The following is a 15459-nucleotide window of genomic DNA, read 5'->3' as shown; positions in this document are numbered from 1 at the left end:
CAACATGAGGCTGCTGCAGGGCAGGCTGTCCACTGTCAGTTTTCTCATGAGCCAAGGTGTGCCCACTTGTCTGAAGCTGCCCCCACGTGTAGGAGGTATAGGGATTCCCAAGGTGCTTACATTCTTTCATAAAGCAATTTCTTTCTTACCTTCTCACCAGCAGAGCTGGCCCAGTGAGTTTTAAATATTTATTTGCAACACAGATAAAGTCCCAGACTGTTGCTTGGAAAAATCGACTCTCCAGCACATTCTCTCCAGCTCTATTTCATTAATTTCTTCATCATTAAAACCAAAGTGCAAGCTCTACTTTTGGAAAGAGACTCAAAGTGTGCCCCAAGACTTCTCCACTTAAAAAATCTGGCACCGAAAGGATGCCATCTCTCATCTTGACTAAGGCAGAAGAAAGAGATGAAGACAGCTGTAGGAGGCCTTTCAGAGAGAACTGTATTTATCTTCCAGTGTTAGTTACATCTTTGTTATGGATTTATTTGGTTTGGGGAGGAGTTTTGTGCAGCCTTCAAAGATAAAATGCTTTATGTTAATTTCTTCTTTGTCTTGTTATACTACGCCTTTGTTAGCTTTGACTTTCTTGTTAGGCTGAATATTTGGATATCCCATAGCTGCCACTCCTCTCTGCTCTTTCTTAAGGAAGAAATATTTCACCTACATCATTTAAACGGGGACCGTGATGCCTCTAAAGATAGAAGCATTAATTCTCTCCTTTAGACTGTACATATATAATGAGACAAGTATATACAGTTTATGCAAATAAACTGCATGACTGCTATAAAGAACAGCTACTCGCTCTCCAAGATTTCATTTACAGCTATAAACTGTTATTTTCCCCGGAAATTGACAGATTAGGGCAGCAGAGAATGCCCTTGGGAGGCAAGAAAGGGGAATTATCCTTAATGGACACAAGAATAGAAAAGGAAACTATAAAGGAGATACAATAAATTAAGGAAAATTCTGATTTAGACCTGTTCATCAAGGGGAGTTAGAGTAAGCTAGAGTATGCATAATAGTGGTATTTGAAGGTAAAGATCATATATTCTGATGACTATACACTATAATATTGAGGGATGTCAGTTTTAGAGAATGCGATATATATTATGAATTAAGAAGCCATTACTAAAATGTTCATATTAAAGCTGTGTGTAGGAGAACACCTAGAATCCTATAAAGAATTTAGGTCTGCACCTCAGATTCTCATGGGAAAAATAGAGCCAGAGGACTGTTAAGATGTGACTGTGAAGCCTTGTCACGAGAGCAGTGTAATCATTTCTACCAAGGCTAAAGCTTACTGAAAAGTCATGTACTCTGGCTTCAGAGATGACATCGTAGAGGGAGAAAGGAAAACCATACTTCCTAACTTCACCTTACTAAAGTCTATGAAAGAGTATGACTTATGAACAGGATGGACATCTATGCTAAAAGCCCTGGGGTGCCTGGGTGGCTCAGTCGGTTGAGCACCTGAGCACTGGAGTTCAGCTCAGGTCATGATCTCACAGCCTGTAAGTTTCAGCCCCACGTCGTTGGGCTCTGTGCTGACAGCTCAGAGCCTGGAGACTTGCCTGTGATTCTGTGTCTCCCTCTCTCTGTCCCTCCTCCTCCCCCTCCCCCACTCACTGTCTCTCTGTCTCTCTCTCTCAAAAATAAACATTAATTTTTTTTTTTTTTTAATTTCTGTAGTTAAGCTAAAAGCCCTACGGGACTTATGAGCCAGCTTTGTTGAGCATCCTGCTCATGGATGGAAATCTATCCAATGACAGAAATCTCTGACCATGTAAATGAAGAAAGGTAGTGGGGGGCCACAGACCTTGTTCCCCTACCTCTGAAATCCTGTCAAGATCCAACTGGCAGGACTGTAGAGAACTACATTTTTCTACCTATAGGAAAGCACCTTTGTCCATTACGGTACCGTGGTGTGACATTTCCTGAAACATATAAAGCATATACTACCTGACAGAAATTAGCCTATGAAACTTAGCTCTGCATTCAATTCCTGGCACATAGTAGGTGCATAATAAATAGCAACCAGTCCATAGTATGAAAAAAAAGGTTTGCTCCTATCTTCTCCACCTGACCACTCCTTCCTAAATATAAGCCTTCATCTACCCAAATTGTCCACGTGACTAAAAATTTCTGTTCTCTACCTCAACCAATGCTGTGGTTCACAGTGGTCAAGAGGGCAGGAGCTGGAGTCAATCCCCAGGTTTGAACACTAGTTTCTCCATGTACTGGCTGTGTGACTCAAGCAAGCTCTGCATGTGCCTGTTGTCTAAGCCTTGCCTGTAAATGGGGGTAATGACAGTACCTATGCTTCAGTGGAGAGAATCCATGCACAGGATTAGTGCAGTGGCTGGCAAATGAAAATCCAAAAAATATAATTCATTTTGATAATTGTTATCACCCACTATGACTAACTGTCATTATTATTTCTGGATCAAAATGAGAAGCAATGAGTTTTATATGATGAATGTGACTTAAGAGGAAAGTTCAAACCAAAGCTTTTATTATTTTTTTTTTGAAAGAGAGAGAGTGTGCTCACATGAATACGGGAAGGGCAGATGGAGGGAGAGAGTGAGAGTGAGAGTGAGAGAGAGAGAGAGAGAGAGAGAGAGAGAGAGAGAATCTCAAGCAGGCTCCACACCCAGCATGAGCCTGACTCTGACGAGGGGCTCCAGCTCATGACCATGAGATCATGACCTGAGCTGAAATCAAGAGTCAGATGCTTAACTGACTAAGCCTCCCAGGTGCCCCAACCCAAAGCTTTTACTTGTTCTTCCCTTTATGCCTGAAACTCCTTGGATATTAACTTTTACCTGAGGAAATGAAAAACATGTGCAAACCACAAACACATGATTAATAATTCAGACAGAAAGAAATCTGGCTTTTATGGGTAGATTTTTGTATATTATGCAGGCAACAAGAGCCATTTCAGGTTTCCTTAAACCGATAGAACAATGAGCTGTCATTGGATTATATTAGAAAAGAAAAAATAACTAGATCAGCTTTGGAAGGCCTACCTTTGAAGCAGCAAATATAATTTAAACTTTTTTTTTAATGTTTTTATTTATTTTTGAGACAGAGAGAGATAGAGCATGAATAGGGGAGGGGCAGAGAGAGAGGGAGACACAGAATCCGAAGCAGGCTCCAGGCTTTGAGCTGTCAGCACAGAGCCCGACGCGGGGCTTGAACTCGCGGACTATGAGATCATGACCTGAGCCGAAGTCAGACGCTTAACCGACTGAGCCACCCAGGTGCTCCACAAACACAGGACTAATAATTCAGACAGAAAGAAATCTGGCTTTTATGGGTAGATTTTTGTATATTATGCAGGCAACAAGAGCCATTTCAGGTTTCCTTAAACCGATAGAACAATGAGCTGTCATTGGATTATATTAGAAAAGAAAAAATAACTAGATCAGCTTTGGAAGGTCTACCTTTGAAGCAGCAAATATAATTTAAAGATATGAGTTTCAACTTAAGATATTAACATAGAGGGATTTATGCTACCCAGACTCTTATAGATGAAATCTATATTCTATCCTTTTATAGAAACAAATGAGTCCTAGAACCACTGTGATACACCTCAAAATAAATACCTATAGAGAAAGAAATGCATTGGGAAGCCATCAAAGTATGTTTTAGCTAGTCTGTAAAATTAAAACATGAAATAAAGACAGTGTGCTCTTCCCATTCTCCTTTCAACTTTCTTGCTATATTCTGGCATTAGAGTATACAAAACTGTATATTCACATATTGAATATAACTAAATTTCTTCCTGATTCTTACTTTCTTTTTGGCCAAATTAATACACCCTAGTATGCTCCAGGAAACTAGTTGCATGACAATCATGCTAAATTTGTTTTTAACATTCTTCCTCTACTTAGTTGTGCAGTCATGCAAACGGAAGTGTATATTAAAAGAGTTTCACTCATTATTTACTTGCTTATTAATTTATTTGAGAATTAAAATTTTTTCATAATAATTCATGTGGAAATACTGGCTCATATAACCCTACCTCCAGAGATCGATGTACTTGTTTATGAAGAAATAAACTGTTAAGTTACACAACAGAGCAGGTAATGGAAGAACCTGGTTAAAAAGTTTTCTAGAAATAAGACAGTTCATCCTATGTACCCGATATATCCAAGTAGATTTCTAAGTACATATTTCAAAGTCCTAAAAGACAGTTCACACTAAAACTATATATATTTAAGAAAATTCAATTTTTCATTAATGATGTTGAAGATATTTTGGGATGCTACAATCCTACAGGTCACATTAAAAATATTGGCCATCGTTAAATACACACACACACACACACATATATATACATATATACACATATATATACATATGTACATATATACACATATATACATATATATACACACATATATATATTGAAGTTTATAAAAAACCCAAATCAGTGAAACTCTGACTTAGACAATGTCTTTTCTAGTCCTATATAACCAACCTACATACAGAAATTCCTCTTTTAGTAGTAGTGCTAAAATTAAAGATAGATTTTCAAAATACCAAATCAAACAGATAACCATTTATATAACACAATCAAGCAAGAGAATGAATATTTTCTTTATCCAGTAAAAACAAAAATCCACCTTGTTGGATCCAATTAACATTTTTAAAAACTCATATAATAAAAATGCCTTGTCAATTGAGTAAAATAACTTAATTTCAAATAATTTCATTGACTTCCCTATTTTGCATAGTACATGTATTCGTTTTCTATTGTTGCCTGTAACAAAGGACTCCAAAATCAATGCGTCTCTAAGCTAAAATTGAGGTTTGCAGGTCTGTGTTCCTCCCCGGAGGTTCTAAAAGAATCCCATTTGCTTGCCTTTTTCAGTTTTGAGAGGCTGCAAGCATTCCCTGACTCATGACCCTTTCTCCATCTTCACGTTAACCTAATATTCACATCCAGGGATCAGGGCGTGGGCATCTTTGTGGGGCCATGATTCTATCTACTGCAGTACATCATATTTATGCCTAAACCTGTAATATTCAAGTCAATATTCACCCCACAAATTAAAATTCTCTATGCTGTAACTATTGCTACATATTTATTATTATTATTACTATTATTATTGTTATTTTTATAGTAATGGAAATGTAAAAATTTTTCGAATGGTTTAAATTTGGATCAGATGAATAAACCTTCTCTCAATAAAGACACGTCAATTTACCCAGCCTCTGACTTCCTTTTCTTTATAATCAGTGCAGTTTGAGAAACATCATTGTGTCAAGAGTTTGACATACTTATTTATTTAAAGATTTTGTTTTTAAGTAATCTCTATACCCAACGTGGGGCTTGAGCTCACAACCCCAACATCAAGAGTTGCATGCTCAGGGGCGCCTGGGTGGCGCAGTCGGTTAAGCGTCCGACTTCAGCCAGGTCACGATCTCGCGGTCCGTGAGTTCGAGCCCCGCGTCAGGCTCTGGGCTGATGGCTCAGAGCCTGGAGCCTGTTTCCGATTCTGTGTCTCCCTCTCTCTCTGCCCCTCCCCCGTTCATGCTCTGTCTCTCTCTGTCCCAAAAATAAATAAACGTTGAAAAAAAAATTAAAAAAAAAAAAAAAAGAGTTGCATGCTCTACTGACTGAGCCAGCCAGACGCCCCAAGAGTCCAACATGTTTAGAAATTTTGTTATTTTCCCCAAATATTTTAATATCTGTTTTAAAAATATATATATGCTAAACATGCCAACAGCCCTAACCTTATAAATTGCAAATATTACTCTGATTTTTAAGCTAACTTCTTTTAAATATTAAATATATATAGTTTCCTTCAGATAGTAGGATTGAATTCCACTTTCGAAAGTTACAGAGGAAAGTCTCTTAAGTTATCAACATAACTTTACTTTTTGTATCATAAAGGAGAATTAAAATCAACTTACTTGATGTAATAGGGCACTTTATTATGTGAAATGGATCTTTGCCACGGCAGCTGGACTGAAGCTGAAGAAACAAAGGCAGGTTATTGGAAACACTGCTCACCCAAAAAGCCTTATGCCATAATGCAAAACAACTGAACACATTTTATAGCAAATTCACCGAGAACTGCTCTGGTTTTTGAGCTGGATTCCTATAATTATGAAATCTGCTAGGCTAAACAAAGAGTGGCTTTTTAAAGATTCATTTGAAGCAAGGAAAGAAACAACATAGGTTCATTTTCTAAGACCAACTCTAACTAATTGAACCTGTTGCTAAAAATACTTTTAAAAATCAAGGGTTTTTTTTTATTTACAACCACCCCAATTTAAAACTTAGTGCTATCTGGAAAATGTGCTCTGTACATATTTTTTGATTAAGCTAAAACCAAAATTAATTTTACCTGGTATATCCAGATAATAAACTAGATTTCTCAAGAATGAATTTTCCAGATCATTAATACCGTGCTTTACTTTTTTTCACAGGAGTAACTATCTAGGACAGATGGCATTTAAACAAACTCATCTGGATGAATTTTAAAAAGGAAAGATTAAGATAAACATAGGCAAAGGATTGTAAAAAAAACAAAGTAAATATCTGGGTAGAAGAATCCCAAATACTTACTTTAATCTGAAATACACACAAAATATAGTTTCTTACTTTTACATTAGACATCACTATGATTGTGATTTTATGTTTTGTTTTACTGAGGTACTTATTTTTATAATTCCTGTTATTCCTTACTTATAAAGACATATTATTCCTACATAAGCCAATTATTTTAAGACTTACTTAAGAAGAGTTATACATGTAAAGCTGGGGCTATTAAGGAATTTTGCTAAATGAACTAATAAACAAGCACATTGCAAAGAAACAAATCTTTGCAATTATCACTAGACTCTCATATAGCCAGTTGTCATCAATGATTTTTTTTCTGAATTTCATGTCATATTAATATCTTACAAAAATAAAGCATTCTAACCTCTGCAAAGCATTTTCAAATTTATCTACTGATAAGAAGGCCAACAAATACATATTAGAGCTCCATTTGATAAATATAGAAAAAACAAAATAAAAAATAAATACTTAGAAATGAAATAACTTGCCCCATAAATAAATGGCAGAGCTCAGGCATGATTTCAAGATTTCTGACCACTAGTTCAGCCATTTTTCTATTCAATGATTCTTCTCTTTATAACATGTAAGCACTCCCTTCTCCAACTATGTCCATGAAAATCTAAAAGGGTGATGAACATGTGGAACTAAGTATATTAAATCTCTCATTAGAGCCAACCTCATTTCAGTGTTGGCACCAGGCTAATAGGTCAGTTTTTATTTTGTGTCTAACTAAACAGACTCCTTTTATAACTATGGCTAAAGTCCAAGGAATATAATAAAGGCAACAATTCCAAGCAGCAAGAGATAACAATTACTCAATTTATTAATTGGGATTTTGTTTACACTTCTCCATTCATTTTAGTAACTGTTTTGATTTGAATAACTCTGACCTCCTTGGACTATCAGTTCTAGACAATAAAAGGCAATGTGCTTCCGTTTCACAAAGTGCATGTGAATTTTACCACGTTTCATTTCCTAAAGAACATGAGTTGGATTTTTATTATGGAAGGCTGGTTGCTAGGTGAAAGTGTAGGGTTTCATCAATACGAAGAGATAACTCAACCTTAGAACTAAAAGGAGAATCACAATTATTTGTTAAATCGCTCTTTAGTTTGATCTTAGCACAGAGCTTTACACTCTATACCATTAAGTTTAGGAAATACGATGTAGTTCATACCTAATGAAGATACTGCAAACTTATTTGCTTTATCAACACTGATGGCATCCAAACTTTAGAAATGCATCCTGGCACTTAGTATATTCCAATAAGTACTACAATCACTCGAAGACAGGCTATCTAATGGCTCAGGTGTGTGAAACAGAAAACACGTGTGGGTGGGCGGAGGCTGGAAGGGGGACGGGAAGGGGGTGCATGAGCCCTGGAGAGGTATAGGACAGAAAGGGCAGGAAATGACTAATTCAGATTCTTGAAACTGTGAAAAGAGAAAAGCCTGACCTTGAACTGAGGTAATGCAGATTACCAACCATGACAAAAGATTAAGGGAAAATATAAATGTAATCAATTTAGTTGGAAGACATAGTATTACTTCAGTTTTCTCTACTGTTATAAAGATACAAAGAAGTTATCATAAGCGGGAAATAAGCTTTGCCTTACATTTTAAACTTTCACTTAAACTAAGTTGAACAAACTTTTCTGACACGTTTGCCAGAGAAAATAAAAGGAAAAAAATTAAGTCAGTGAAAGCATTGGTGCCAAGAATTGTGAAAGGTGCCTGTGAAACTCTGTATGCTTTCTCACTTAATTTTCAAGGCGATCAGAAAAAATAAGTATGATTATCGTAATTTTAAGACAAAGAAATGAATTTTCAGCAACCTACAGGTCTGATAAAATGCAGAATTAATATTGTCATCTCAATTTCGGTGACTCTAAATCCTACATTCTTTAGTTTTCCAAGTAGGGAGTGAAAAATAAAGTAGGAGCTCAAATTACCTATATGAGATCTCATCAACAATCCATAAAACTAAAAACTTCAGTTGCAGAATATTATGTAAAAATCTACATATATGGTTTGGCTAAATTGGCAATACTTGACCAGGAGAAAAGCTAACTATGATCACAGTGAACCTAATAAACAAAAAGTTCAAAGATTTGTGTGGAGTTTTTTTTTTTAATTTATTTCTAAAGCTACAGGTGCATTTTAAATTAATAAATGCTTTTTAAGAAGAAAAATTAGAAATCTTAAAATATAAAAAGATTTCTTTAATGTGACAAAGTTCATGACCTTGACTTATGATACAGCAATGGTAATAAGATAATACATTAGTTACTATAGCAGATAGTACAGGGAAAAACCATAGCTAAGAATGAGTTCAGTTTTGCTCCACTTCAAAGACTTTTCGATCGTGACCAGATTATTACCTTAATAACCAATAACCAATACTGTAATTGATCTTAATACTTCCTTTTATATATTTATCTTACACAAGCAAATATATTTGTAGCAAAGAATATGGCTTGTTGAGGGAAAAGAAAAGAACATGTTCATTCATTCACTTAATGAGAACAGTGAAGTTTATTAGTACTTACTAGAAAGAAAATGCTGAGATGATGGCCCAAAATCTCTATGGGCTTCCTGAAGCTGTTTAAGGCGATCATCCACAGAAACCTGCACATACACATGCAAGAAATAATGTGATTTGAACACAAGGACTTTAATAACATACTTAATTTAAGTATTCTCCTAAATGATGCTACAGCCCAAGATATGATTGCTTGTATAGACTCCTCTATCTCCAGAATCAAAGTACTGGGATTAAAACAGACTTCTTCTGGTACCAAATGACAGCAAATAGTGCCAGACACTCTTCTAAGCAGTTTATACAAATTAACTTTTTTAGCCTTCACAATAGCCGTATTAGGTATTATTTAATATTATCACCACTTTACAGATGAGACACCTGGGACACAAAGAGCTGTTCAAGGACATAAAGTTAGCACCTGACAGCACTGGTATCCACAGCCAGCTCATCTGGTGCCAGGATCTTTTGCTTTCCTGTTCCTCTCTATTGCCTTGAAAGCAGTAAAGCGCTAAGGCATCTAAAGTCAAGATGTGGCCATGGCCAGTGGCTACTCATCTCTTTTTTGTAATGAAGGTGGTAAAAAGTGTCACAGGGAACAAACGGAAAAGAAGGCTAAAATACTCCAAGGGAGGGGCACCTTGGTGGTTCAGTTGGTTAAGCATCTCACTCTTGATCTCAGCTCAGGTCATGATCTCATGGTTTGTGTGTTCAAGCCCTGCATCAGGCTCAGCACTAAGAGTGCGAAGCCTGCTTGGGATTCTGTTTCTCCTTCTCTCTGCCCCTTCCCCGCTTGCATTCTCTCTCTCTCTCAAAATAAATAAATAAGCTTTAAAAATAATAAAATAAGGGGCGCCTGGGTGGCTCAGTTGGTTAAGCGTCCGACTTCAGCTCAGGTCATGATCTCACGGTTCGTGGGTTCGAGCCCCGCGTCGGGCTCTGTGCTGACAGCTCAGAGCCTGGGGCCTGCTTCGGATTCTGTCTCTCTCTGTCTCTGCCTCTCCCTTACTCACGCTCTGTCTCTGTCTCTCAAAAATAAATAAATGTAAAAATAAATAAATAAATAAATAATAATAATAATAATAAAATAAAATACCCCAAGGGAAAAAAAAGATGATGACAGACAGACAGAAAGACAGAAAGGCAGAGACAGACTTAGATGAGAGATTCATAGACAGGTAGAGATAAATGGAGAGAGAAAGGATATATGAGTAGGGAATGCCTTATTTGCCTCCAACTTTGTGTCCAATCATCTCGATGTGGGGGTATTCAAGTGTATACCAGTCAATTAGCATACTCTCTGGATTTGTCCTCACAGTTAGCTCTCTGTTATGAAAATGCAAAGTTGGTATACCGAGAAACTAAGTGCAAATCAATAACAACTGTACACAGCCTACTGACACTTGCATTTTCTTTTCCCTGGTCCTGGTCTATGTAGTGCTAGTCAGCTGTTCCGCTTAGATTGTCAATCTTATTTTCGGCGGCCTTTAAATGAAACGTGTATATCTCTGGCTCACTGGGCAGCTCGCGTTTCTCCTGGTTAGCTATTTAAATTACATTAGCAAGTGCTTCGTTCATTAAGGCCAAAAAGCATTCAAACGTCACACTCTATGTTCAGGAGAAGAGAAGATGCTAGTCCTGAAATATAGTGACGTTGCTGCCAGCATAGATTCGTTCCCCTCATTCAACCAGCAACATCCGAACTCTAGCAGTTACAAGACTCAGAGATAAGGATAAGAGAATATACATCCTCCTTCAAGCATAATGTACTCCTTGACTTCTAATCATTGAAGATAGTGATAACAGAAGCAGAAGGCCATCAGGATGGACCACAGGAATACCTGCACGAAGGTAATGAATTAGGGAAATGGAGCAGAAGATAAAAGGAGTAAAAGTCAAACGCCTCTGTGTTCCACTCACTAGAAAAGCAGGTACGAGTTTAACAGCTCATGCCTTACTAATCCCAGATTATTAACACTCTTTTCAAACACAGAAACGACTAATACTATGCACTCTTTTCTTACATCTTCAACTTCATGAAGGACATACAAACCACTGGGTATTTCAACATTTGGGTTAATTCAGGAAACCTAGTATGCTATAAAATAGTGTATCTTTAAGATAAAAATGCTTTTGTGTACCACCTCAAATTGCATATTTATCTCATTAAATATTGCATTTTAGGCCCAAAAGATAGAAATAAGAGTCATTTTTTTCAATATTCCACTTAAAATTATCCTGCTAGTTTTCAGAGGGGAATAAAGTGATCATCATAACTCCTAGGATCTGGCCCTTGAACAGGACAGAGCTCTGCAAAGGCTGCACGAAAAAAAAAAAATGACTGACCAGCATGTGTAGTGACTTGCAAATGCTGACACCTACTAAGACGACAGAGTCCTTCTGGGTGTGGCTCTATTAAATGTGGGATGAGCAAGTACTATCCAGAGTCACTGAAATAACTGCATCAGAGCAGCAAAGACCTAAAAGCCCAAAGTAAACACCACACTAGTACAAATGTGCTAGCTGGAAAAGATGAACAAGATGCCTAAATAGCACATAGTGGAAGAAAGATAGAGAGTTCTTAACTTTTCAAAAGAAAAAAACATACACACACACAATTAAAGTAAGAAAAATGAGCCATTATGGAAAATGTTTCTGTGACCTATCACAGGTTTCAATTGCTTTGACCCTTTGCAGTTTTCTACAAATATCACACGAATAGCACCTCATAAAATTACATTAAAACCAATATTCATAAATAAATGAGGCCTTTGGGTTCAAGATATGGAAAGACAAATATCTGATTATATTACATGCTACAAATCCGTTATCAAATACAACCAACAAAGACAGAGAAAACGATAGTGTGTGGGAGAATAATGAGACAGGGTTTGGGGACCTACTGGGGTATAAAGCTGGATTATGAACAGGGATAAACTGATACCTGCAAAAGTTTCCATCGCATATTAAGGTCATCTAGCTGGCGAGACATCTTTAAAGATGGATGTAGGTCAAGTGGCGACAGCTGACTGGATAAATCATTCACTGTTTGAACTTTTAAGTTGATTGGTGCAATTTCTTCTCTAAATGCCTGGAAGAATAAAAACAAAAATGATGTTCTTGGAAAAGAATATAACAGAAGGTAGTATTTTGAACTTTCCTTCAAAGAAAATGGCAAGATCAGCTGCCAATGGCAACCCATTGGCAACAGCTGACAGCTCAGTCCAGGTCTTTAGCAATTGGGACCACCAGGCACACAGCCATCTTTTATAACCTGGAGAATTTAAATAGATGCACAAAGAGAAAAACTATAATGCAAAGTATAATGCAAAAAAAAAAAAAAAAAGAAATGATTATGTGTTTCCTGCAAATCTACCATTTTATGTAATTTCATCTGGAAAATGTTTGCCATTGTTACCCACTTTCCTAATTTCTAGTCTTGATTCTACTTTCAATTTCATGTTTTCCATCTTCACTTCCATTTAAAATTAAGTGAGATATTGGCCAGTGAAAACAACTTTCCTAACCACAAAACCTACGACTATTATATACTCGAGAGGTAAGTTTTGATCCTTTCAAAATCATTGATGATCACTGTGGTTACAGGAAGGGCAGGAAGAGAAGGGTACATAAGAAAAGAGGTAAATGAGGCTTAGTGACAAATGCTACCTCTGGCACAGTACAGAGAGATGCCACAGGTGGGAGTGGAGGATGTATATGAAGAGAGAAAGAAAAAAAAACAAAAGATATTTTGGGCCAGTGACAGTAATTCGTCCCATAAGAGCAAACAGAATAATGAAAACACAGTTTTCTCCATTCTCCACATAATTCTGCCTGCCTCTATGTTCATGTTCCCTTTTTCCAACAAAGTCTTTGCTTAGATCCAATTGATGTTTTAAAAGACTCAACTCAGGTGCCCCACCCATCCATCCTAATTCAGGGAAGATTTCCCTGAGGCTCTTCTCAGCATTCTTGGCTGGAGACCCCTCTACATGTTCTGCGGCGGTCTCTCTGCCTTCCTGAACCAAGTCAGGACTTTAAACCAGCACACATCCAAACACACAGACTCAGTTTTATAAGTGGGAGCCATTCTGATTGTGTGGTGTCATACAAGCCAGTTGTTACATATTTTAAATATCATATTCCTTATCAGAGCTCTTAGTACATCCATATACTTGATGTCCCTCAAGAAGAATAGAAGCTTCTTGAGAATAGACACTCTCTAGTATTCAGTGCAAAGTTTGCAATACAAGAGGGGAGAATTCATTTCTATTGATGAAGGCCCACAAAAATGATATCCATGGCAAGATTAAGCCAATATACAGTTGGGAAAAGAACTGAGATACCAAAAGAGAACAGTATATTGTTATTTCTTTAGTATGTCACAAAATCAGACTTAATTATGTACCAAGCTGAACTTACATGTATTAGGTGTCCTGAACATAGAGTTGGTATCAGCCCTCAAGCTGTATCACTTCTATGATCCCACCCCTTAAGAGATAAGCATGTGTCTACAAGTCTCCTTTCTTCTCCCGTTTCCCCCGTAACAAGTTTAGGTAATGAAATATTATATGTCAGAGTGTTCTGAAGACCATGAACTTTTATTGGAATACTGAAGTATTAATTTGATTTCCCCATTATGCTTATAAAAAGAAAGCCTCTTTAACCATGTCCTTTCTCCCTTCTCTCTTCAAAACTTTCTCTCTACCAAAACTAGTTACCCTATATAATTCCCCCTTATATAACATGTGTAGGCTAAAAATAATCATTACCATTGATAAAACTCAAAATAGTATTATGAATATAACTTTAATAAGGAAATTCATTTTAGGTAAATCAGAGAATATTTTTTAGTGTTTGAAAATTCTCAAACATGCTCAAAAGCCACAAGAAGAAACTCAAGATGGAAAGTCAGAAGAACAGACCCAGAGCTCACAGTCAGTATGAAAGGTACACACATAGGAGGTAGCAGTGTGTAGAAGACATTTGAAACAGTGAACATGTAAGTCAATGTGTGTAAAGTAAGAAATATTGCCAGAACCCTAGAAAGTATCAACATTTCAAAATCAGGCAGAAGAAAGGAAGCTCACAAAGGCATCTCAGTTGCTGCAAAATGGAAGGAAGAGGCTTTTAGACTTGTGATCAGTTTCCTCCACGGCTGCAGGCATTGGTCTTTTATGGATGACAGATGTGCACACAGACTCACAAATACAGGTCAACGAGAAAAGCAGTTAATATGATAACAGAGGCCTTCTAGGTCTAAAGAATGAGCCGCTAACATGGAAGCTTAGAGCAGACACACGTGGGACTAGGGTGGGGAAAGAGAAGGTTTCTGCTGGGACTTGGAAGGGATCTGAGTTCCTTCAGATTCAGTTTAAGAATAATGACAGAACTCAAATCCTTCAAGGTTTCTTCAGTTGTTTTTGAACATTATACCTTAATATTCTCTACCAGACTACGTGGGAGGACTCAAGAATTTTAATCAGCTTTTAAAATCAATGTCTTTGTATTTTGTAGGTATCAAAGATTAAAAATGAAATGCTAGGGGGGCGCCTGGGTGGCTTAGTCGGTTGAGCATCTGACTTTGGCTCAGGTCATGATGATCTCACAGTTCATGGGTTTGAGCTCCGTGTTGGGCTCTGTGCTGACAGGTCAGAGGCTGGAGCCTGCTTCTGACTCTGTGTCTCCCTCTCTTTCTGCCCCTTCCCTGTTCACGCTCTGTCTCTGTCTCTCAAAAATAAACATTAATTTTTTTTTAAAGAAAAGCATAATTAAAAAAATGAAATGCTAGAAAGTGTCCTTAGGTTTCTATAACTTCAAATAATAAAAATAACAGCTTTTATGTTTCTGAACAGTCTTTTAGTTCAAAAGATGGGAAAATTTTTCAAAATTAGATTATAACTTCAAGACATTTTAAAAATCTTACAGCACATCAAGGAGTTTTAATTTTTCCTCTGTAACAATACTGTTTTTTCTCTTAAAAGCCACAGGTGAAAATATTAAAAGACCTTTGACCACCATGGTCATTGGGTTTTGTTTTTGTGGTTTAGTGTTTTGTGGAAGTAAGGAAGCTTTTTACTAAGGAAGTTTACCTTTCGCTTTTTAAAGAGCTTTCAAATTAAGGGCCTTGAAGTAAAGCAAGTTTTAAAATGGTTGCAGATCTGCTGTGTGTTCTAGTATTAAGAACCAATGTAGGGGCGCCTGGGTGGCTCAGTCGGTTGGGCGTCCGACTTCGGCTCAGGTCATGATCTCGTGGTCTGTGGGTTCGAGCCCCGCGTTGGGCTCTGGGCTGATGGCTCAGAGCCTGGAGCCTGCTTCCGATTCTGTGTCTCCCTCTCTCTCTG

General features: G+C 37.2%; 1 protein-coding gene across 9 annotated transcripts in view; it reads right to left on the bottom strand.

Moving 5' to 3' along the window:
* The window catches only part of UTRN (utrophin), a 519130-nt gene that overhangs the window by 81354 nt on the left and 422317 nt on the right, over positions 1-15459 (bottom strand). For all 9 annotated transcript variants that reach the window (XM_045499918.1, XM_045499921.1, XM_045499919.1 and 6 more), the window contains 3 exons: positions 12060-12206; positions 9126-9204; positions 5926-5986 (listed from right to left, as the gene is read on the bottom strand). In XM_045499918.1, the coding sequence (XP_045355874.1) occupies positions 5926-5986; positions 9126-9204; positions 12060-12206 (287 nt within the window). The remainder of the gene's footprint in view (positions 1-5925; positions 5987-9125; positions 9205-12059; positions 12207-15459) is intronic.

Source organism: Leopardus geoffroyi, chromosome B2, assembly GCF_018350155.1.
Source record: "Leopardus geoffroyi isolate Oge1 chromosome B2, O.geoffroyi_Oge1_pat1.0, whole genome shotgun sequence".
Taxonomy (NCBI): Eukaryota; Metazoa; Chordata; class Mammalia; order Carnivora; family Felidae; genus Leopardus; species Leopardus geoffroyi.
Note: the sequence above shows the minus strand (reverse complement) of the source record. Positions and strands in the feature narration are given on the sequence as shown.